Source organism: Nerophis ophidion, linkage group LG23 (assembly GCF_033978795.1).
Source record: "Nerophis ophidion isolate RoL-2023_Sa linkage group LG23, RoL_Noph_v1.0, whole genome shotgun sequence".
NCBI classification, from domain to species: Eukaryota; Metazoa; Chordata; class Actinopteri; order Syngnathiformes; family Syngnathidae; genus Nerophis; species Nerophis ophidion.
Genome location: NC_084633.1, coordinates 40,305,685 through 40,331,308, shown reverse-complemented (window position 1 = coordinate 40,331,308; position 25,624 = coordinate 40,305,685). Strand labels below are relative to the sequence as shown.

General features: G+C 42.1%; 1 protein-coding gene across 1 annotated transcript in view; it reads right to left on the bottom strand.

The window, feature by feature from the left end:
* The window catches only part of LOC133541277 (probable ATP-dependent RNA helicase DDX17), a 28,633-nt gene extending 3,009 nt beyond the window's left edge, over positions 1 to 25,624 (bottom strand). Inside the window, exons 1-12 of the mRNA XM_061884586.1 lie at positions 25,229 to 25,624; positions 16,486 to 16,645; positions 16,321 to 16,417; positions 16,107 to 16,240; positions 14,084 to 14,149; positions 13,683 to 13,824; positions 11,989 to 12,149; positions 7,905 to 8,077; positions 7,723 to 7,833; positions 7,569 to 7,630; positions 6,249 to 6,308; positions 603 to 833 (exon numbers count right to left, since the gene is read on the bottom strand). Coding sequence (XP_061740570.1) covers positions 603 to 833; positions 6,249 to 6,308; positions 7,569 to 7,630; positions 7,723 to 7,833; positions 7,905 to 8,077; positions 11,989 to 12,149; positions 13,683 to 13,824; positions 14,084 to 14,149; positions 16,107 to 16,240; positions 16,321 to 16,417; positions 16,486 to 16,645; positions 25,229 to 25,293 — 1,462 coding nt within the window. The 5' untranslated portion in view covers positions 25,294 to 25,624. The remainder of the gene's footprint in view (positions 1 to 602; positions 834 to 6,248; positions 6,309 to 7,568; positions 7,631 to 7,722; positions 7,834 to 7,904; positions 8,078 to 11,988; positions 12,150 to 13,682; positions 13,825 to 14,083; positions 14,150 to 16,106; positions 16,241 to 16,320; positions 16,418 to 16,485; positions 16,646 to 25,228) is intronic.

Here is a 25,624-nt window from a genome sequence, read left to right as displayed (position 1 = left end):
TGTGCATAATTACTTACTCAGCTGGCAGTGTGTTTATGTGAGTTTGGATTGGGGTGTGTCATTTTTTGATGGAGAAAGGCGTTATTGTCTCCTGTTTTCATCTTAGTGTTTTAGCTGGTGCCGTGAGTTTATCAAAGTGCAATTATCAACCCCAGTTTTTCCATCATTCTAATTTTAAAGAGTAATGCTAAGCGTTTTATCGCAGTTATCATTAACACCCTTTGTCGTTACAGCCCTATTGTTGAGTCACCCATTTGCCGCCTTATGGACTCACCCTTATCATGGAGAAGAAACAACAAAATGCACACAACGCAGCCTTCGCACAGGCTAATGATGGTAGCGCTCAAGAATTTTCTGACAGTTTGGCCCCCCCAGAGTTTAAAAATCCCATCCACGCCCCTGGTGTAATACATACTAAGCAGCAAGCAAGAGAGAGGGATGGGCCATTTTGTGACTTGTCAACTCAAGATAAGCTTATTAAGGTGGGTCGAACAACACAATGTTACTTGTACAGTTACTTGTCAAAAGAAGTCGTCACTAACCAAGTTATTTTTAAAGAATGCATCACGAACGAACTTGATAGTAAAAGACATGTCTCGTACCGCCTCCTCCACGACCATTGTCCACCAGCTGCAGCAGTTTGGGGTTGACGGCCTGTCTGGCCTCCTCCAGAACCCGGAGCAGGTCGCGGGCCTGGCGGATGTTCCCCGGCGTGAAGAAGGTGTACGCCGTGCCTTTGTTGGTGCTGCGGGCCGTGCGGCCGATCCGATGGATGTAGTCCTCCGAGGAGTTGGGATAGTCATAGTTGATGACAAACTTGACGTCCTCCACGTCTTCGGGACATTGGGAGCGGCACAAAGGGGTTGAAGAGGGTCAGTGTGGCGGGAGAAGTTGGAGGAAGGGTGAGAAACAAGAATAATAGTCAGAAGCTAAATAGTGACTTTTGAAAAGGGAGTTACTATCTGACACAATCACTTACCTGCCAAACACAACTACACTTCCATGACGGTCATGGAAAAGATTTTCACTGGAATGACACGATACAGTGGACTAGCTCACAGAAATACACCGCTCACATTTCACCATACCATGAATTGATTGACGTGGACCCCGACTTAAACAAGTTGAAAAACTTATTGGGGTGTTACCATTTAGTGGTCAATTGTACGGAATATGTACTGTACTATCTATTAATAAAAGTTTCAATCAATCAATCAATCAAACCAATCCTTTCATTTGTTCTGTGCTCAGAAATTACAATAGCAACGACTTTTACTTAGAATCTTGCTAGCCTACTATGAGTTAGCATGCTATTATTTTGGTCACTTTTGTAGGTATAGAACAGGGGTCGACAACCTTTACCACTCAAAGAGCCATTTTGCCCCGTTTCACAAAATAAAGAAAACAATGGGAGCCACAAAACTCTTTTGAAATTTAAAATGAAATAACACTGCGTACAGAGGGGTTTTTTTCTGCTTTGTGCTATGTATAAACCAAGGGTCTCAGACAGGCGGCCCGCACCTTAATATGAAAATTTAATGTTAGAGCGGCCAGTGAGTTTTACATGAATGCCGCTTGACAGCATTACACTTATGTTGAAGAGGTTCATTTAGACTACTGACGTGTATTTATAAATGGTTGATTTATATAGGCTAGTAAGGTACCTTACTAGCCTATATAAATCACCCATTTATAAATAAATGCATCACACTTGCCAACCCTCCCATATTTTCCGGAGCTTCCCGAATACTCAAAGTATCTATTCTCGCGAATATCTGATGATATTCATCCAAACCATAATAAGCTGCCTTTAACGTGTCTAAAACATGCACAAACAGCTTACCAGCCCAGTTACTTGTTGTATGTGGCTCCTGCAGACGTACGCTCACCGCTGCAAGACATGCTTGTTCAACAGCCATACAGGTTACACTGAGAGTGCACTTTTAAAAAACTTTAACACTATTACAAATATGCGCCACACTGTGAACCCACACCAAACGAGAATGACAAACACATTTCGGGAGAACATCCGCACTGTAAGACATCATAAACACAATTGTAACAGTACAAATACCCAGAATCCCATGCATACCTGACTCTTCCTGGCTACAATATACACACACGCTAGCACCAAACCCCCCTTCCCCCTCTCTGTGCGTCGGTTGAGGTGGGCGGGGTTGGAGGGCAGGATTTGGGGCTACCGGGTGTGTATATTGTAGCCAGGAAGAGTCAGGGATGCATGTGATTCTGGGTATTTGTACTGTTGTGTTTATGTTGTCTTACAGTGCGGATGTTCTCCCGAAATGTGTTTGTCATTCTTGTTTGGTGTGGGTCCACAGTGTGGTGCATATTAGTAAGAGTGTTCAAGTTATTTATATTACAACCCTCAGTGTAACCTGTGTGGCTGTTGAACAAGTATGCCTTGCAGATGTTTGCGTGAGTTGTCAAGAGCTGCGTATAGCATGCGACCGGCCGACAAGCAGGTAGCTTAGTGTAAAAGCGGGCGCGACGACATGTTAAAAAGGAAGTTAAAAGCATTGCCATCACAGCACGCACTCAATATTATAGACTGGGTGAAGACCGCAGAATGTTGTCCCCAAGTGATTCCTGGGAGAGCCACCAAACTCCGGAAACCTCCCAAAATAATTGGGGGGGGGGGGGGGTCTGTGATTATGTAGCTGAGCCACATCAGAGTGACCCAAGAGCCGCATGCGGCTCAGGAGCTGCGAGTTGCCGACCCCAGGTATAGAACTAAGAGTCATAGATACTGGGAGCTAACTTTGTATGCTAGCATTTTAGTCAATGTTGTAGGTATAGAACTAAGAGTCATAGTTACTTGGACCTAACTTTGTATGTTAGCATTTTAGTTCAATTTGTAGGTATAGAACAAAGAGACATGGTTACTTGGAGCTAACTTTGTATGCTAGCATTTAAAAAAAAAAAGTAATTGATAGTAACTTGGAGCCAACTTGGTATGCTAGCATTTTAGTAAATTTTGTGGGTATAAAACTAAGAGTCATTAATATTGTTCATGGCCTTATCTTGCTAGCATGGAAAGTGTTAAAATGCTAGCATTTTAGTCAGGGTTGTAGGTATTAAACAAAGTCAATATCATTATTTTGCACTCTTTGCATGCTAGCATTTTACTCAATTTGTAGGCCTAAAACAGAAAGTCATCCATATTACTATTTGACACTATCTTTGTTAGCATGCTATGTGATAGCAAGCCAAAATGTTAATCAATTTTACAAGGTATACAACTAAAAGTCATGGATATTGTTACTTGGCACTCACATTTGAGGTGTTAGCATGCTAGCATTTTGGTAATTTTCATGGGCAAACAAACTAAACGCCAAGGCACTGTCTTGCTAGCATATTAGTCAGTTTTGTAGGTTTAAAACAGAAAGTAATGGATATTGTTACCTGGTGCGAGAATGCAAAGGGTTAACATTGTAGTAGTAGGCATAAAACTAAAAGTCAGATAGTGTTACCATTTTACTCAGTTGTGTAGGGTATAACACTAAAAGTCAAGGCTATTTTAGTCAATTTTGAAGGTATATAACTAAAAAGTCATGGATATTGTTACTCTGCGATCATATTTTAACCGTTAGCATGCTAGTATGTTACTACTCTTTATAGGCATAAAACAAAGTCAGGTATTGCCACTTGGCGCAATCTTGCTAGCATTCTAATACATTTTTTAGGTTTAAAAACAAAAAGTCATGGATATCGTAAATTTTGTCGGTGTGAAACTAAAGGTTCACTACTTTTAAATCATAGGAAAGTGTGGAAAAATAAATCAACACAAATATGTTTAGTATTCATGCAAACATTTCTAATTTGTCTTCCTACTTGGCTATAAATGTATTTCACATCCTTCAATTCCGATTCTTCAAAAGAGTTGAATTGAAGTTCCAAATTCAGAATTTTGCCTGATATCAATGTTCAATTTCTACAGTACTGTCTGTTGAGGGAGGGAAGTCTGGACTTCTCTGCTTAGGCTGCTGCCCCAGCAACCCGACTCTGGGCGAGCGGAAGAAGATGGGTGGACTGTCCCTTGACTAGTTTAAATACAGAGTTGGTTGAAATGTGAGGGTAGTACACACCTTTGTGGGATTCTGTACATGAATCATTTTGAAGTTTTGGTGAAAATAATTTGGTAATGTTAAATCCTGCCCACTGACCAGCAACAAATAACAAATGAGACATGAATAATTGACTGTAGAGGTAGGGTGTGTTTGTCATTACGGTGGACCAAGGGTCGATTGGAGGGAATGTGCTGATGAAGGCTGGAGGAGGAGGGGTCACAGTACTTACCCTGTATCAGAGATCTAGTGATGACCTATAAAACTACCCCTGACCCCCAACCCCTTCGCCACTCATGGCGGATCAGCAGACGTCCCACCTGCCACCATTTAGTGATTATGACATGTAGAAGCTAAGGCTCTGGGGGGGTCTTTGGTAAGCGTGTCCTAGGTGTGCTCGCATAGAACCCAGTAACAAGAAACAGACGCTAAGGGGGAGAGTCTTTAGAGGACGGACCCTGTCAGTAGAGTCCTGTTGGCAGTGGTCTGCTTTCATGGCTATGAAGAGGAACACTTTAAAATGCCTATAAGGCAAGGGTGTCCAAAGTGCGGCCTGAAATGTTTTTTTTTCACGGCCCGTGGAAAGTTCTATAAATACTATTACGCAGTTTTTTAAAACATTACTGTAAAATATCAAATAATATTATTTATCTCATTCCCGGAAGAGACGAAAAAATGTCAGCAATCGTCACATACACGTCAACCATTAAGAATTCCACGGGGGAGGGTCATGGCAGAAGTGAATTGACCTATTCAAGCCTCCATAATTTACATCAAATATTAAAACAATTTTTTTGGGGGGGGAGGTTGATGCATTAATTGAAAGTGTATTTTTTTTTTTTTTTTTCATGTTGATTTAATTTGAAAAAAAAAAATCAATTTGGAATTTTTTGGGGGGGGGGGAAATATTGCATATTTTATGTTTTTGCCACAACTAAAACAGTTTTCTTTGCTAAAAAAATCAACCTATATATTGACAGATAGATTTATATGTGATGTACAGATTAACGCTTTGAAAGTAAAAATAAAAAAAAGATTTACTTTTGAAACTTTTATGACTGAGACCCTTTCTGGTCCACAGGCTTTTTAACATTTACCAAATTTAATGGGAAACTTAGGGTTTAAAAAAACTAAATATTGTATTGGTTTTAAAACTGAAAAATGCATGTTTTGGTTATTCAGTGAGGTGTGGACACCCCTGCTGTACAGGCTCGAACGGAAGGGGCGGGACTACAGATAGCTGTTGGGAAGTGGTTTAAAGAAAGGGAAAAGGACATACAAAGACAGGTTGAAGAGTTGGACGTAAGAGAAAAGAGTTTGAAGATGACGAGTGAAGGAGGAAGGAAAGAAGGAAAGAACATTTACAGAGCGGTGACTCCTCCAGGCCAGGACTCCTGCCAGCCAGGACCAGACATGACGTCCGCAGAGGGAGAGGCCGGCCGCCACAGCCAGTGGTGTCGGGGGCTGAATCTGGAGGGGCATGCACAGAGGGCCGCCCACCAGCCACCCTCAGCTCCAGGTGGACGTGTCGCTCCTTTCGTGACGCACCACTGTGTCTCTAACGCCAATTGAGATCCGACTGTTCTGGTGCGGACACGCTCGGTTGATGATGTAGTGCGTCACTGGGGGGTGATGCCGCGGCCCGAGGGGAGCCAGACATTCAGATCAAATTTGAACGCCCGACAGGCCCCTCCCCAATCAGCCAGGAAGTCGGTGTCCTGGCAAGGGAGGGGGGGAGAGGCTCTGGCTTTGCAGCGGAGATGGCTGCGGAGGACTGTGATCAACCAGGCCGTCTCTCTCCCCAAAGTCGGCGTTCGATTAGTCATGCCTAGGTCCGGCTGCAGGCTCCCGAGGGCCTGTGTACTTCTAGTTGGCAGAAGAGAAACTTCGAAACACACAAAAGAAAATGAAAAGAAAACAAATGAACACAGAATTAGGTTAAAGGTCGATCTGCATCTCTGGCCTCGCCTAAAGTCATCTTGAACATGATTTGCTTCCTAGATACACAATGATCTAGAGAGCAAAGCATCACATGGTTGTGCAAGACCAGATCTCTAACTCTCAACACCTTTCGCAACAAATAAGCTCAGGTATCACTGATAACAAAAAGTCTGGGAATGTTTTGTGTGTAGTGCGAGTGACGTCTGAGCACTTGGGACATACCCAAACCACGGGAAGCCACGTCGGTAGCGATGAGGATGGGGGCTTTGCCACTACGGAACTCTAAAAACACAAAGAAAGCGTGTTGAGAGAAAAACACTGCAGTGTCGATTAATACGCTCATATCATCGGCCACAACATTAGGTACAATTTTACCCTGAACAAAGAGAGAAACGCAACACTTTTGTTTTTGCTCCCATTTTTCATGAGTTGAAGTCAAAGATGTAAAACGTTGACTCTTTACACTAAAGACCTATTCCTCTCAAATATTGTTGACAAATCTGTCTAAATTTGAGTTAGTGAGCATTTCTTCTTGGCCAAGATAATCTATCCCACCTCAAAGGTGTGGCATATCAAGATGCTGATTAAGGCACAAGTGCCTTTGGCTGCCCCCCAAAAAAGGCTACTCTGAAATGTGCAGTTTTATCACACAGTGCAATGCCAGAGATGTCCCACGTTCTGAGGGAGCGTGCAGTTGGTATGCTGACTGCAAGAATGTCCACCAGAAATGCTGCCCGTTAATTTGTCTACCAAAAGCAGTTTCAGAGAATTTGGCAGTACATCCAACCGGCCTCACAACCAGAGCATGTATAACCGCTCCAGCCCAGGACCTCCACATTCAGCACGTGTACCTCCAAGATCGTCTAATACAAGCCACCCGGACAGCTGCTGCAACAATTGGTACATCTAGGTTGAGCCTTGTCAGTGTGCCGTGTGCGAGACTCAAGAGACTCAAAGCACTTTACGTGGTGAAACCACATTGCCTACATGGTTAAACTACATTTAAACCAGTGTGGGTGCACTGGGAGCAAAGTGGGTTGAGTATCTTGCCCAAGGACACAACAGCACTGATAAAGGCAGGATGGCGGAAGATGGAATCAAACTTGGAACCCTTAAGTTGCTGGCACGGCCCCGCTACAACCTGAGTCCCTTTTCACCACATTTAACACCCTCAAGGAGACAATGCCATGTTTTGTTATTGTCGAAGGTGCCGTCTGTGTATGCTGCATAGGTTTTCTTTTTTCAAGGGGTCGAAAGCACTTTGTGTTGCAACTTGCTGGAGCATGAAAAGTGTGATATGAATAAAGTTTGCTTGATATGGTAAATGGTTGACAGTTTCAACAAACATATCTCCAAGATGCGACCTGATTCCAGCTGCAACCAATGACCAATCAATTTGATTTTAAACATATGAAGATGAGGCAACTACTGTACTACTGCACTGCATACTGAGAGGCGTGTCTACGAGTACTACTACAGTTCTTATCTGAATGTTGTAGCCGGTGAGTATATAAACTTTAGTATTGTAAGGCTTTGTTGTACCTGACAACACCCAGTCCCTCTCCGGTTGGCTTTTGTCTCCGTGAATGCACATGGCCGGCCACCTACAAGCCAAAGCAGCAACCCAGGTTGGTGGAGCGCTCTTGAGACTTCCTGCGTCGTTAAAGAGTAACAGAAGACAGCGTCCTCAGCTCACCCATCGCGTCTCATCCTACGTGTGAGGTCATCGCATCGCTTCTTGGTCTCCACAAAGATGATGGTCTTGTTCTCTTTTTCAGCCATGATCTCCTCCATCAGTTGGATCAGCCTGAGGGTAAGAACAGATGTAAACACACAAATACAAACAAACACCGACCAGCTATTTGGAGAGTAGTTTACTTGCGGTCCTTGTCGCTATCCATGCACACGTCCACTATCTGGAGGATGTTGTGGTTGGCACTGAGCTCAAGGGCTCCCACGTTAATCTGCACGTAGTCTTTAAGGAAGTCTTCAGCCAGCTGGCGCACCTCTTTGGGCCAGGTGGCGCTCCACATCAGCGTCTGTCTATCCGGCTGGATATTGCACAATTAAATCTTTGAAAAGGTGGAACTAGTGCCGGGCAATAAAACAATATCTACCGTATTTCCTTGAATTGCCGCCGGGTATATAGTATGCGCCTGCCTAGAATTACTGCCGGGTCAAACTCGCTTCGCAAAATAATTAGTGCATGCTTAGTATTACCGCCGGCTCAGGATTAACGCCGGGTCAAACTCCTTTCGCAAAATATTATTTTTACTAGCCCATGTTTAGAATTTCATCCGGGTCAAACTCGTTTCGCCAAATAATTAGCATATGCCTAGAATTTCCGCCGGGTCAAACTCGTCACGTCACGAGTGACACTTCACCTGTCATCATTTTCAAAACAGAGGAGGCTGATTTCAATCATTTGAAATCGCATAAAGGGAAGAAGATTAAGAGCTATTCAGTAGGATTTAAGGTCCAAGCTATTGTATATACTAAAAAGAACAGTAAGCCGCTATGTTTCTTTAATATACCGTAGCTGCATGTGTCAAATATGAGTCATTTAATGACTCCCGCCTCCTGGTGGTAGAGGGCGCTAGTGATCCTTCTTGCGACTACTCGGCTGCAGAAGAAGTGACAACAAGCAGCAAGAGTGAGCATGTGTTTATTTTTTCCTCTCGCTTGCACTTTTAACATGGAGGATTACATATCTGAAATAAAACAGTTTTCTAAACTGGACTTTCAATCGAAGCAGGAGGTAATAAAGGAAGATCTGCATCGAGACAGAGAGACTTTTAAAACTGAAGAAAGATAAGGAAGACTTCTATAAACAAGTTATCGATGCTTTTGATCAGAAGGAGCTGCGCATGGACTTCATTTATAAGTAAAGGTAAGACCATAATAATGTTTTTTTTTTGCTAAATGTGCTTTTCATAAATGATAGATGGGTTGTACTTGTATAGCGCTTTTCTACCTTCAAGGTACTCAAAGCGCTTTGACACTACTTCCACATTTACACACACATTCACACACTGATGGAGGGAGCTGCCATGCAAGGCGCTAACCAGCACCCATCAGGAGCAAGGGTGAAGTGTCTTGCTCAGGACACAACGGACGGGACGAGGTTGGTACTAGGTGGGATTGAACCAGCGTCCCTCGGTATCCTTACAGCACACTCCAATTTATAAGCGCAGGCATAAATTTACCGCATGCCTTTGGTAAGCGCCGGTGTGAGAAGAGGTTTTAAATTAATTAGCGCACCGGCGGCAATTCAAAGAAATACAGTATATCGTGATTGAGATGTGATCAATATCAATAAAAACAATTTTTTTTTCTTGGTCGGAAGAAGCCAAAAGTATGGAAGCAAGGTTGGTTGCATGGACAAAGACACTCGCTCTCTGGTATCCGAGCAACGCAGCCAGTGATCCCTGGTCAGTGGGAGTAACGTGTTAACAGCCAATCAGGTAACAGTATCAACTATTAGGTTTTCTTGCAGCCTCTTGTTGTCTTGTGTTTAATTCTGTGCACAGAGTGAGAAGTGAAAGTAGAAATAAAGAAATTGCTGATACCGCAGGAAGTCTCCTGGACAGTATAGCAGTTTATAGATTTGTTTTTCAAAAGGGACTGTAGTCAGATCAATGTGGTCTGTAAATGACGCAAGGCAAGACGGCTAATACCACACCACCTTAGCCACACTCACCCTTTAGAGCACAGCTCTAACTTCCTGCCACTAAACCTGCAGAAAATAGTTTCTCTGTTTACATTTTTACACCTTGCACTATTTTCTTACACTTTATGAACCATCCATCCATTTTCTACCACTTATTCCTTTTGGGGTCGCGGGGGATGCTGGTGCTTAGCTCAGTTACAATCGGACGGAAGGCGGGATACACCCTGGACAAGTCGCCACCTCATCGCAGAGCCAACACAGACAGACAGACAACATTCACACTCACACACTAGGGCCAGTTTAGTGTTGTCAATCAACCATTTCTTACATATTCCTTATTTTGGCACATTCATTTTGCGATAAGGTGGCGACTTGTCCAGGGTGTACACCGCCTTCCGCCCGATTGTAGCTGAGATAGGCACCAGCGCCCCCCAGCAAATGGATGGATGGATGGCATTTTAAGATCCTATTGTTACGTGTTCAATGTGATGTTACAATTGTGTTTATATTAAAGGCCTACTGAAAGCCACTACTAGCGACCACGCAGTCTGATAGTTTATATATCAATGATGAAATATTAACATTGCAACACATGCCAATACGGCCTTTTTAGTTTACTAAATTGCAATTTTAAATTTCCCGCAAAGTGTCATATTGAAAACGTTGCGGTATAATGACGTCTCGGGTTGTAGCGGACATTATTTTCCGGCTCGATCCAAACTATAAGTCGTCTGCTTTAATCGCATAATTACACAGTATTCTGGACATCAGTGTTGCTGAATCTTTTGCAATTTGTTCAATTAATAATGGAGAAGTCAAAGTAGAAAGATGGAGGTGGGAAGCTTTTAGCCTTTAGCCACACAAACACAGCCGTTGTTTCCTTGTTTAAAATTCCCGAAGGTGAAACTTTACTATGGATCAGAACAGTCAAGCGAACATGGATCCCGACCACATGTCAACCGGCAGTTTTCGGTGAGAAAATTGTGGTAATAATTCGGCTCTTACCGGAGACATCAGCGGAGCTTCCGTCCTGCTGCAGCTGCGTGACTTCCCTCAGAGACACTGGGTCAACACACAGTGGCCACACCCCTCCGACTTCCAGGTATTATTTAATCTCACTAAAACACTAGCAACACAATAGGCAGATAAGGCATTTTCCAGAATTATCTTAGTAAATGTCTCTAATAACATCTGAATCGCTCCCACTGCGATCGCCTTTTTTTTCTTTTTTTTTTCTAGTCCTTGTTAGAATAATTATGTATATATTATCATCATAACTATATGCTTAAGGGCCGTTACTATAAAGTATTGTCAATTTGTGCTGAAGCGGTTTTTCTGTATTTGTGCAGAACTAGCAATCTGAGAGATTGCTTGCCTTTCTTTCCTATGAGTGTTCTGTCCAGATTCCGCATGCTGACTGCCAAGGCCAAACATTCTGTTCTGGGACCAGCACAAGAACAGACTGGGCGATAGCACAAAGGGTCAACATATTTGCATTTTTTTATTATCATATCTTGCCTCGAGTCCACTCCCCCCTTTCCCTCAGTCACAATGATGTAATAGGGATTTCCTTAATAAATACAGGAGGCACGCGGGCTGTTCTTTAGAACGTTGTTTGGATCTGTAACTAGAGTACAGCCCAAAACACGTGTCTCCTCATGAGCTCTATTTAATCCTGTGTCTGCTTGGTTCCTTGGTTCTTGTCTGATTAATAGATGTCACCAGTATTTGAACCTGACTCTAAATTTCCTCATCCACGAATCTTTCATCCTCGCTCAAATTAATGGGGAAATCGTCGCTTTCTCGGTCCGAATAGCTCTAGCTGGTGCTGGCTATGATTGTAAACAATGTGAGGATGTGAGGAGCCCTACAACCCGTGACGTCACGTGCACATCGTCTGCTACTTCCGGTACAGGCAAGGCTTTTTTATTAGCGACCAAAAGTTGCCAACTTTATCGTGGATGTTCTCTACTAAATCCTTTCAGCAAAAATATGGCAATATCGCGAAATGATCAAGTATGACACATAGAATGGACCTGCTATCCCCGTTTGAATAAGAACATCTAATTTCAGTAGGCCTTTAAGTGTTTTCCATGCTTTTCTTGACATTTCCTTTCTGCCTTAATAGCTGAGGAATTTGGTACTTGTTTTTGATAGGTATTAAAAAAATATGAATAATTATCGATATCGACAAAACAATTCAGCTACTTCCACCAGCCCTACAACAAAGATTGTTTTTCTGCCCTTTAATTCACAATCCCATTAGATAATAGAGTATATGAATGGTCTTACCCTAATCTGGTCCACAATTTTGCGAATCTGCGGTTCAAATCCCATGTCCAGCATGCGGTCAGCCTCATCCAGAACCAAGTATGTGCAGCGCTCCAGGTTGGTCTTTCCCGCCTCAAGGAAGTCAATCAGACGGCCCGGAGTGGCGATGCAGATTTCAACCCCTTAGAAGGGAGACATAGGTCCAATATATATTTGTTGCCTTACACCATGGGTGTCCAAAGTGTGGCCCGGGGGCCATTTGGGGCCTGAAGCTCGTGTTTAATTGGCCCGCGACACAGACAAAATGCAATTTGTGCTTAGGAAAAAATCTAACCAGACGAAATTCCGCCACAATGGGACCTGAAAACCAAAATTGCTGTTGACCTGTGTTTGATGAACATATGTACACATTTCTTGCAAGATATGGTAAGATTTTGAGTTTGCGAAAGCTAAATATTCACTGTCAATCAATCAATGTTTACTTATATCGCCCTAAATCACGAGTGTCTCAAAGGGCTGCACAAGCCACAATGTCATTAATAGTAATAAGTATTGATAAAGACTAATTATAAGATGAATAATTGATTGACCTATATAGTACTTGTTTTTTGTTATGTTTCGTTTTTTGTATGCAGAGACGGCAGGATAGTGCAGAAAAGAATGGTAATGGCAGGATTTTGTGTGTGCTAAGCCTTATAATGTAATAATCATACTAATATTGACAAAGAATAGTATTAAGAATATTTTTTTCCACCACATTGTATTAGTTTTTGTTATGTCGGGCACTCCGGGATGCAGAGGCGGCAGGCAAGTGCAGAAAATAAGTCTTTTTTTTACCAGAGAAAGGCAGGTGCTCGAATGGAAAAGAGACGTATGAAGTACAAAGGTACGACGTTGAGGTACAAAGCAAAATAATCCAGTCCCCAAAAGCATACTGATAAATAACCAGGGACAGGTGACGGCGTCAGCGCTCAGCTGGCAAATGGAGGAAAAAAGTACGTGGAATGAAAAATAAGAGCGCTGGACAGGAAATCATGCAAAATAAAAATAAAAATAAATAACTAGCATGTAACACAGGGGTCGGGAACCTTTTTGGCTGAGAGAGCCATAGGAGCCAAATATTATTAAAAGTATTTCCGTGAGAGCCATGAATTTTTTTTTTTTTTTTACACTGAATACAACTAAATGCGTGCATTTTTAAGAAAGACCAACATTTTTAGAGTATAATAAGTCTCTCATTCTTTTTAATAACATTGTTATTCTGAGGCTAACCAACAATAAATAAAACCCTTATTACCATTAATGCGACTTCTTACTACCTGTAGAAACCAGATGGATGGATGAAAATGTTTATATCTTGAACGTTATTTTTGACACTGTGATTACCAGCGGAATTATTCATTACTTATCGTGTTTAGCAATATCAGCTAAGATTTATCTGAGAGCCAGATGCAGTCATCAAAAGAGCAACATCTGGCTTTAGACCCATAGGTTCCCTACCCCTGATGTAAGAGGTTTTCGGGTCTTGAATGTACAAAAAATTACAAAGTGGCCCCAAGAGCCTTCAACTTTTCTGTATGTGGCCCTTGCTTGAAAAAATTTGGATAACCTTGCCTTACACAAACCCAACACGTTCTGGTCAATCTTGATCCTCTGAACTAAAACAGCATACATCACTTAAATATTGAACAGTACGACAAGTCCACGGTCAGTACCTCTCTCCAGGTCTCGAATCTGGGGTCCTTTGGGAGCGCCCCCATACACACAAGTGCTTTTGATGCGAGATGATTTCCCATAGTCATGCGCCACCTGCTGGACCTGCTGCGCCAGTTCCCTCGTGGGGGCAAGGATCAAGCACTACACAGTACACAAAAATACTATGAAAACCCTGAGGGTAAAATGCCTTACAATTGCAGTTGAAGGCAAAAAAATATGTAAATTTATTCCGTACTTCTATCAGGCTTGTACAAATTTAATTTGAAGAACTGGAATTTAAAATAAACTGTCTCCACCCCACATATGATCCACAATTCATATTCATGGGATTGGACTATGGGGGTCATTCTAAATTTAATTTGGAATTTGGAACAAGCCTGATTTTCTACAGGCTACTTACAATGGGTCCATCTCCACGCTCCAAGTAGGACTGGTGGTTGATGTGCACAATGGCAGGCAGGAGATACTGGGAAAACGCAAAAAAGGAAGAGAGTTACTTTCAATTCCGAGAAAATAATTATACATTCTTTTTATCCTATTTTCTGGACCATAGGGCACACCGCCGATGAGTGTGTCTATTCAGGTCTATTTTCACACAAAAGGCGCACCAGATTATAAGGCGCATTAAAAGGGTCATATGTTTTTTTTTCTAAATGTAAAACACTCCCTTGTGGTCTACATAACATGTAATGGTGATTATTTGCTCAAAATGTTGCGTAGATGATGTTTTACACATCGTTTTTAAGTCGCTTTCTGACAGTCGATTCAGGATGTACCATTTTGTGGGCGGTCTTATTTACGTGCCTCCACTTGGACAGCGTCTTCTCCTTGTTGTAGCAGTGTAGCGTGCAAGGACGGGAGTGGAAGAAGTGTCAAAAGATGGAGCTAACTGTTTTAATGACATCCAATCAATAACAGAGCAGCATCTCCTCATCCGTGGCTCTCTAGTGCAACAACAATACAGGAATTGTGTCCCGTGAAAAAGCGTCCGACCGGAACTATCTAATAACTAAAGTTCCTTGGGTGAATAATGTAAACTCACTACACCGGTATGTTTTAGTGCTTTCATGGTGAGTTTACCGACAGATATAAGTAAAAACTTTACATTACTTTATATTATAAATGGCAACAGCGGAGAATAAATGTCCCATAACAAGAAAATAGAGAAAAGAAGAAGCTTATCGACTACGGTGTCGTTACAGACTACAAAGGCGGACTAGCCCAAATTTTCAGGACTTATGCAGATCCCAAATACACATCAGCAGGTACCAGAAGGTAAGAAAAGTTAATTTTGCATAAAATTGCTGTGGAGAGGCAGAGCCAGCGAACGAGCAGCGGGCCAGGGCACACTGGAGCCCGGCCCAAGATGGCAGCAAGGAGGCGGAGGATGCGGCTGAGCGGAGAGGCGGGGCGTGCCGGGAGCGACGCCGCAGTCTAGTGCAGGTGTGTGGATCGCGCAACAGTACACAATTAACTTATCTCCTCACGATATATAAAAGGGGAGAAGGAGGAGAGATCGGGGCAGGAGGAGGAGAGCTCGCAGCAGAACCTGAGTAGCGAAAGCAAAGAGCAGACGAGGACGACGACGACTGGAAAGCGGACCGTGAGCGAGCAGTGGAGAGGAGCAGCAGAAAAGCGACCCGACCTGAAGACAAGCTTTGATTGAAAAATAAAGCTAGTCAAACCTGCTCGAAAGAAATGTCCTTCCTTGATGGTCCTGGGAACCCGCCCGACGACGGCAAGAGTCGTTCACAATTGCCAAATAAAACGCCAGATGATATGCTAAGAGATGCCATTTTGGGGTTCTTATGCACACACCATAATAATACTCGTATGTTGAAGCACAGTACGACTGACTACAGTAGCCGTAATGCTCTGATAATCCATCAAGCGGTGTGGCTTCATAACTTACCGAAATCGTACTAATACTACTAATTTTGACAGATTTTTGAGTGCCGTGTAATGTTATATATTCTCAATGGAACATTTAAAGGTTTGGTGTTGTTTACTGGCGCCATCTTCCAGTCCACACGTATCTCTTATGTGTGACTGCCATCTACTGGTCACACTTATCATTACACCATGTACCAAATAAAATAGCGTCGACCAGAATTATTCCATACATTAGGTGCAGCGGGTTATAAGGCGCACTGTCAATTTTTGAGAAAATGAAAGGACTAAGTTCGCTTTACAGTCCGAAAAATACAGTACCACAACAGGAGACATTTCATACCTAGCGCACAAAAAAATCTACCGTCCCAGAGATTAAATGTTGCTTTAACCACGCTGCAATTTCAGTTACCCATTTAGCTATTTTTCAATACAACTCTTGAACTCTTGCTTAAGTCTGTAAGAGTTCATGTGCACCTACACATCTTCTGCATGAAAGCTTAAAAAGGCACTTTATTCAAAATATGTCTCACCGACAGAGTCTTTCCTGAGCCGGTCTGAGCAATGCCCACCATGTCTCTCCCGCTGAGCGCGAGTGGGAATCCTTGAGCCTGAATGGCTGTTGGTGCCTTAAAATTCTGCTGCGTCAGCACATCCGTCACGTATTCTACATGGAAAAGACGCCACAAAACACGAGGTGTATTTCTTGGGGTGGTGCTGGCTTTTGAGGCCTGCCCATGTGCTTACGGGGAAACTGTGCCTGATGAAAGCTGACGATGGGCTTCGGGCAGCCTGAACCTCGGACGGTTATTTCTTTCTTGCTCCTGTAGTCCTCGATGTCATACTGGAGGAAGAAAAACCTTGAGTGAAGAAGGTACACTAAGTGATGCACATATTCATCACCGCGCATACCTGAGTCATTCGTTGCACTTCTGGGTGCTCGGTGTAAAAGTTCTTCTCAAATTTTGGAAGTGCATTCAGGTCCCACCTTTTCTTTCGTAAACGGTCCCCAGGATTTCCAAACCTTTTCAGTGGTGGAGGGCCGCCTCTGCTGGATCCATACCGAGGGCTTCTATAACATGACGGCAAAGATTGACTACATTTACAGAACAGGCCAAAGTAGCCCAAATCGGATTTTTTTCAAAATGAGATTATTGAAATTGGCCTTTTCCACAAGGACCCAAAAGAAAGCAGTCATACTCGAAGTTGAGTGGCCGCCGAAGAAGATTAGGTATGTGATAATCAGCCGCTTACCTCCCGTAAATTCTGGACTACAAGCCACTACTTTTTTCCTACACTTTGAACCCTTTGGCTTATTGTGAATTATATTTATATAGCGCTTTTCTCTTGTGACTCAAAGTGCATTACATAGTAAAACCCAATATCTAAGTTACATTTAAACCAGTGTGGGTGGCACTGGGAGCAGGTGGGTAAAGTGTCTTGCCCAAGGACACAACGACAGTAACTAGGATGGCGGAAGCGGGAATCGAACCTGCAACCCTCAAGTTGCTGGTACGGCCACTCTACCAACCGAGCTACGCCGCCTTATAAAACGAGAGTGGAAATTGTACAGTAAGTGTTTGATTTATTATGCTTAGTTTGTATGTTTAGCACCTAGCAATGCTGCTAATGCTATAGTGTCTCAATAAAACTACACCCGTTTACCACTAAAACATCTTGCTCATCCTCCTGTGTTCGGGCTCAAAAATATAAGGTCCTGGATAATAATTTTTCTAAAAGTAATCGTTGGCTCTCATGACATCTGCTTGATTAGCATTGTTGTTGAAGGTATCTATGGCTCCTCCTCTACATCAAGGATCACGTGACTGGCTTCATTAACTCTCAAAATGGCTGAGGAATCTTGATATTGATACTATTTTGATCATATCTATTTATTTTCCAATTGTAATAATTGTGTCATAAATCAGATTGATATGATAATTGCTTCAAGACAGAGGCAACGTTGTTTTTCCACTGTACTGGTACTTTAATATTTGGCCTATCACAATGGTTCAAGTACCATTGGACAGCTTTCACCAAGTCTTTAAAACTGCTTTGAGATAATTAGCATTTTTTTGACGTACCTGCTCATATTTCCTGATTGTTTCATGTAGTACTTCAAAATTTGTCAAAAATAGTTAACATCACTATAACATTACACAACCTTTTAGTCGTTTTTTTTGTTTAGCAGACTTTCCGATGGTATAAAACTTTTTTTAAAAATTGGGTAGATATTAAGAAAGTTAAAACATTTTGAGAGTCGAATTGAAAATTTGATTTTTGAGACCAGTGGTCAGTTTGGAATAAGGATAGAGAATAAAAAAAAATATATATTTTTTTTAAATACAGCTAGAATCAAAGAAGGATGGCAAACTGAGTCCCAGCAGCAAACATTAAATTACCAGCTTGTATCCGTGACACCATGAGAAGTTTGGTAACATAACAGTTTGCGCATTCGCCATTTATTCTACAAGACGTGGGATCGATTCTTGGCAACGTCAGTTCTCAAACGTGTTTATATTGTTAAAGTAAAGCATTCTGTATTTATTATTTTAACCAGCTACCAGATACCAATTGCTAAAAAATGGAGGTTTGGTCAAAAAAATAAAAATAATAATAATCGCCTAAAACCCAAATCAAAAAGAACTAAATCTCCTCTGTTCTGTACATCATTGTCCAAGTTACATTATATAGTCATCTTCTTCTTTATGCCATTTCCCGAAAGTGACAGGAAAACAATATACAACCTGCCCTATCCTGTTGGCAAAATACAAACACCCAATATATGTACCATTAGGGCTGGGCGATATGGACGAAAAAGTTTATCTCGATATATTTTTACTTAAACTCGATATTCGATACATATCTCGATATATTTTTCGGTGAAAGTATACATATAAAGACATTCATTCTTGAGCGAGATTCAGTGAAAATTAAGTGAATGACAACTGAACTGTAAACACTTTTATTAACCCAGTTAGTCGAGATGGGTATTAACAGCACATAAAATAAACTGTTTAAGTAGCACAGAATTACATAACAAATAAAATTGAAAAATACTCTATTTACGTGAAATAAATAACATAGCTGTGCAAATAATACATTTTTGGCAACTGGAGAACAGCTTGGATTTGTACATACATGGTAAACAAGTCAAATGAATGTTTTATCCAGAAGCATATGTGGTGTGGCCAAATAGACACATTGTGGGTTTCCTGAAAGTGGTCTACATCACTAAAAGAAAAATCTAAAAAAGAGAATCCCTCTGCCATATTCCACTAGTTTTTTAATATTTAAATCGCTCTTCTCTCCTACGACTCTTCTGTCGTCATTTGTGATGTCTGTTGTGATTTCCCTAGCGGGTTCCATGACCCGCCCTATCTTGCCTCTGATTGGCCTGTCCTCAATGTTTTGCCCTAATCTTAACCAATGGTGACTCATCATAGTAAACAACCGACCAATTGTAGATTTTGTAAATCCTGCAAGCACATAGACGACATATAAGTAGACGCAGCATGGAGCACTACTACCTACTGGCGCTGACGAGACGCACGGCCACCATCTTGGAGTGGTGATCCGCTCCACTCAGTGCAATTCATTTGGCAGGAGCAATGAACTGTCAGCACACTTAATTCATCTTATCTCTCTGAATACCACTCATTTTCACCCCCATTTTCGTCATACATGTAGCTATGATAAAGGACACGTTTTGGGATGTTTTTTTATTCATAGTGACCAGACGTCCGAGATCAAAACTGGGAATATAATCCCAGAGAAGGGGGGAAAAAACGGTTTAAGTTGAAGAAACAATATGATTAGGTTATATGTACAGGTGCTGGTCATATTATTAGAATATCATGAAAAAGTTGATTTATTTCATTAATTCCATTTCGAAAGTCAAACTTGCAGAATGTATACATTCACTTCAAACAGACTGATACATTTCAAGTGTTTTTTGCCTAAAAGGATATGATTATAGCTGACAACCAAAGAAAACCCTAAATTCAACATCTCAGAAAATTAGAATATGGTGAAAAGGTCAGATATTGAAAACACCTGGTGCCACACTCTAATTAGCTAACTAACTCAAAACATCTGGAAAAGCCTTGAAATGGTCTCTCGTTTTGATTTTGTATGACCCACAATCACGGGGAAGACTCCTGACTTGACAACTGTCCAAAAGATACTTTAAAGAAGGAGGGCAAGACACAAAAGGTCATTGCCAAATAGGTTGGATGTTCCCAGAGCTTTGTGTCCAAGCACATTAATAGAGAGGCAAAGGGAAGACAAAGATGTGGTAGAAAAAGTGTACAAGCAAGAGGGATAACCGCACCCTGGAGAGGATTGTCAAACAAAACCGATTCAAAATTGTGGGGGAGATCCACAAAGAGTGGACTGCAGCTGGAGTCAGTGCTTCAAGAACCACCACGCACCGACGTATGCAAGATATGGGCTTCAGCTGTCGCAATCCTTGTGTAAAGCCACTCTTGAATAAGAGACGTCAAAAGCGTCTCGCCTGGGCTCAAGACAAAAAGGACTGGACTGCTGCTGAGTGGTCCAAAGTTATGTTTTGTATCTCCTTTGGAAATCAAGAATCCACGTTGCCTAAAGTCCAGTGTCAAATTTCCACAATGGGTAATGGTCTGGGGTGCCATGTCATCTGCTGGTATTGGTCCACTGTGTTTCCTGAGGTCTAGGGTCAATGCAGCAGTCTACCAGGAACTTTTAGAACATTTTATGCTGCCTGCCGCGGACCAATTTTATGGAGGTGAAGATTTCATTTTCCAACATGACTTGGCACCTGCACACAGTGCCAAATCTACCAGTACCTGGTTTAAGGACCATGGTATCCCTGTTCTTGATTGGCCTGCAAACTCACCTGACCTTAACCCCATAGAAAAGCTATGGGGTATTGTGAAGCGGAAGATGCCAGATGCCAGACCCAACAATGCTGAAGAGCTGAAGGCCACTATTAAAGCAACCTGGGCTCTCATAACACCTGAGGAGTGCAACAGACTGGTGGACTCCATGCCACGCCGCATTGCAGCAGCAATTCAGGCAAAAGGAGCTGCAAGTAAGTATTGATTGCCGCACATGCTGAAACTTTCCATGTTCATACTTTTCAGTTGGCCCACATTTCTAAAAAATATTTTTTGGTACTAGTCGTAACTAATATTCTAATTTTCTGAGATACTGAATTTGGGATTTTCAGTAATTGTCAGTACTAATCATCAAAATTTAAAGAAATAAACATTTCAAATATATCACTATGTGTGTAGTAAATTGATATATGTAAGTTTCACATTCTGAATATAATTATTGAAATAAATCAACTTTTTCATGATATTCTAATAATATGAACAGCACCTGTAAATCCCACATAATCAATGTATGAATACATTAGATATGTACATATCTTAGAGACCTATAGACTGTATCTCTGTTGCCTTACACAAACCTGAGTTTATTCTGTCTTGACACTTTGTATTGATATTTTGTATTATATTCTTTCCTTAAATGATAATGTTTACAGAGAGATTGTTTGCATGTATTTTTTTATGTATGTCGCTTTGAATAAAAGTCCCACACATTTTACGAAGGTGGGCTACACAAAATTGGGTTGGAAAGCTAGACTAAATTTAGACTTGTATAATACTGTATAGCCATTGTCCATCTGAATGTCTAGTTAGCTAACAAATATTACCCCCCTACACAATCTGGATTGTGGTCCTAACTTTTACCCCTGTTGGCTTTTACATGAATAACATAATGTTGAAATACAAGTATGACATTTTTAAATGTAATACATTTCATTGACAAGCGATTCTATTATGGTCATCCTCTTGTCTGCTACAATTTCAGTACTACTGAAGATCTTTGCTCCTTCTCAACTCTGTGGTAATATTCCTTTTACCATTAATTGATTAAAATGGACCCCGACTTAAACAAGTTGAAAAACTTATTGGGGTGTTACCATTTAGTGGTCAATTGTACGGAATATGTACTGTGCAATCTACTAATAAAAGTTTCAATCAACCAATCAAAAAAACAACCAATAGTACTTTAATGTTAAAACTTACTTGTGAAAAGTAATCCCTTGATTCCTATTTCCAACGGTCCGCTCCTTTGAGCAGGAAAACGCTGAACACCATCTTTGTTTTCTACCTGTCAACCGTCAGTTTAGGCTGCTCGCCGGCTCCCCATCACCACTTCAAGATGGCTGCCCAATTTGTCGCATTACAGCAGCCAATGCTGTGTCTACTTAGAACATGTCTACGGTGCAAACACGTCTTGGGAGGAAGGGGAGGGGTTTAGTATTCCATGAGAGGGAGTGGGGGACAAATCGAGGAACACAACAAATAAGCAGTGTTTGGTCATTTTAACGTGAAATAAATTATATTGATATTACGATATTTTCTTAATTCATATCTTGTTTAAAATAAATATCAATACATCTTACAAACTCGATATATCGCCCAGCCCTAGTACATATGCAACACATTAAACATATTATTTTATACTTTTGTTGATTTACCCAGCAGAAGCATTTTGTCGAACATGTATTGTGATTCATCGTCATTTGCAAAAAGCCATTGACGCCACATTAAAGGCCTACTGAAATGCGATTTTCTTATTTAAACGGGAATAGCAGGTCCATTCTATGTGTCATACTTGATCATTTCGCGATATTGCCATATTTTTGCTGAAAAGATTTAGTAGAGAACATCGATGATAAAGTTCGCAACTTTTGTTGCTGATAAAAAAGCCTTGCCTGTACCGGAAGTAGCAGACGATATGCGCGTGACGTCACGGGTTGTGGAGCTCCTCACATCTGAACATTGTTTACAATCATGGCCACCAGCAGCAAGAGCGATTCTAACAGAGAAAGCGACGGTTTCCCTATTAATTTGAGCGAGGATGAAAGATTTGTGGATGAGGAAAGTGAGAGTGAATGACTAGAAAGAAAAAAAACGACGGCAGTGGGAGCAAATCTGATGTTATTAGACACATTTACTAGGATAATTCTGGAAAATCCCTTATCGGCTTATTGTGTTACTAGTGTTTTAGTGAGATTATATGGTCGTACGCGTACCTGAAAGTCAGAGGGGTGTGGCCACGGGTGGGGTGACCGCCAGTGTCGCCGAGGGAAGCCACGTTTCTCGACGAGGCAAGGCAGCCGGACTGAGATTTTTATTTTTTTTCCCTCCACGGTGTAAACATCCGGCGGCTGGTGGGAGGAGGCAAGAGAGTCCACAGCTCAAGGAGGAACGACGCAAGTTCTCCGCTCATGTTTATATGGCAAGAGCTGAACGTGAACAAGGAAACACCGGCTGTGTTTGTGTTGCTAAAGGCGGCCGCAGTACACCGCTTCCCACCTACATCTTTCTTCTTTGACGTTTCCATTATTAATTAAACAAATTGCAAAAGATTCAGCAACACAGATGTCCCGAATAGTGTGTAATTATGCGATTAAAGCAGAAGACTTTTAGCACGCGTCATCATTCCACAACGTTTTCAACAGGATACTTCGCGGGAAATTTAAAATTGCAATTTAGTAAACTAAACCGGCCGTATAGGCATGTGTTGCAATGTTAATATTTCATCATTGATATATAAACTATCAGACTGCGTGGTGGGTAGTAGTGGCTTTCAGTAGGCCTTTAAGATGCAGCTGTGTGTAATTACTAGGGATGCACGATTAATCGGTAACCGAATATATTCGGCCGAATATGGCAAAAAAAGCCACATTCGGCCTTCGGTGGAATGAGTTAAAAACAAGGCCGAATAGTGGCGTGTGACGCAATTTTTTGACGCGGTGACGCAATCAACCAACGTACAGTGACGTGGTGGCGTTGGGATATGTTGTGTACCTGTAAAAGTGTATGAGGTTACAAGCACACACTTATTGAGATTTAGTGGGGCCTCTGTTTACATTATTAGCCTGTTGTGTGGGCTAGGGACGGCGTGGCGCAGTGGGAGAGTGGCCGTGCGCAACTTGAGGGTCCCTGGTTGAAATCCCACCTAGTACCAACCTCGTCACGTCCGTTGTGTCCTGAGCAAGACACTTCACCCTTGCTCCTGATGGGTGCTGGTTGGCGCCTTGCATGGCAGCTCCCTCCATCAGTGTGTGAATGGGTAAATGTGGAAGTAGTGTCAAAGCGCTTTGAGTACCTTGAAGGTAGAAAAGCGCTATACAAGTACAACCCATTTATCATTTATTTACCTGTATAAGTGTAAGAGGTTACAAGCACACACTTAATTGAGATTTACTTGAGCCCATCCATCCATCCATCTTCTTCCGCTTATCCGAGGTCGGGTCGCGGGGGCAGCAGCCTAAGCAGGGAAGCCCAGACTTCCCTCTCCCCAGCCACTTCGTCTAGCTCTTCCCGGGGGATCCCGAGGCGTTCCCGGGCCAGCCGGGAGACATAGTCTTCCCAACGTGTCCTGGGTCTTCCCCGTGGCCTCCTACCTGTTGGACGTGCCCTAAACACCTCCCTCGGGAGGCGTTTGGGTGGCATCCTGACCAGATGCCCGAACCACCTCATCTGGCTCCTCTCCATGTGGAGGAGCAGCGGATTTACTTTGAGTTCCTCCCGGATGGCAGAGCTTCTCACCCTATCTCTAAGGGAGAGCCCCGCCACACGGCGGAGGAAACTCATTTGGGCCGCTTGTACCCGTGATCTTATCCTTTCGGTCATGACCCAAAGCTCATGACCATAGGTGAGGATGGGAACGTAGATCGACCGGTAAATTGAGAGCTTTGCCTTCCGGCTCAGCTCCTTCTTCACCACAACGGATCGGTACAATGTCCGCATTACTGAAGACGCCGCACCGATCCGCCTGTCGATCTCACGATCCACTCTTCCCCCACTCGTGAACAAGACTCCTAGGTACTTGAACTCCTCCACTTGGGGCAGGGTCTCCTCCCCAACCCGGAGATGGCACTCCACCCTTTTCCGGGAGAGAACCATGGACTCGGATTTGGAGGTGCTGATTCTCATTCCGGCCGCTTCACACTCGGCTGCGAACCGATCCAATTTACTTGAGCCTTTATTGGCATATCTACTGTGGCTAAGCAGACTTTTGCCAAAAGGACAATAATTCATTTGTTGTGGATTTATCCACTTTAATGCACTTTATTTTTTTTTTTTGAATGCATGTTTTGTTTGAAGGCCTAATAGAAATGAAAAACTTTGTGCTTTTTTTGAAAAGCAAAGGCTACTTGAATTATTAAAAAAATGTCAATATTCAATGAAAAAATACTTGAAAAACATGTCTAAATATTTATTCTAGGCTATTTATGCAATATTAAAAAAAATGTTAAAAACTGCATTCATTATTCGGCATTCGGCCAAGCGTTTAAATTTTATTCGGCTTCGGCCACAAATGTTCATTTCGGTGCATCCCTAGTAATTACACATGTGGCCAGCAGGTGGAGCTTGTGCCGACACATTTATTGAAGCTTCGAGAAATTGCTAATTGAGAAAGTCTCATGAGGCTTCATCTGACCATCACTAGTTTAAATTAAAAAATACATTTTCCACACACACACATTCACACCTGCTACAGCTTCAACACAACAATAGACAGACAGTTAGCATCCATGCTAACGAGCTACAGTTAGCATCCGTGCTAACATGCTATGTGTTCTTACCCCCTGTCGCGACCTCGGTCTCTTCTGTCTCTGTCTCTGTCTCGGTCTCCATAAGAACCTCGCATTTTGACCACTTTTGAGGATTCAAGACGTTATCTTAAATGTTTTTCTCTTCTTTCTGCTTCCGGTGTGAGGCCTTCTGCGAGCTTCACGCCACCACCACAAAGACGACTTAACTACACCACCAACCTTCTCCTACGCGCCGTTCGGTTCAAATATGTCACGTTAGTTGTGTGAACTCAGTTCCAGAATCTTTGCAAATTGTAAACCTGTCGCGTGTTTACATGTAAAGAGGTGGAGTATTCAGTTTAACTGATATACACCCGTACAAGTAGTGTGCTATGTTGTTAGCTTAGCTTTCGGAGGAGCGGATGTCGCTTTGATTGGCTGATTGTA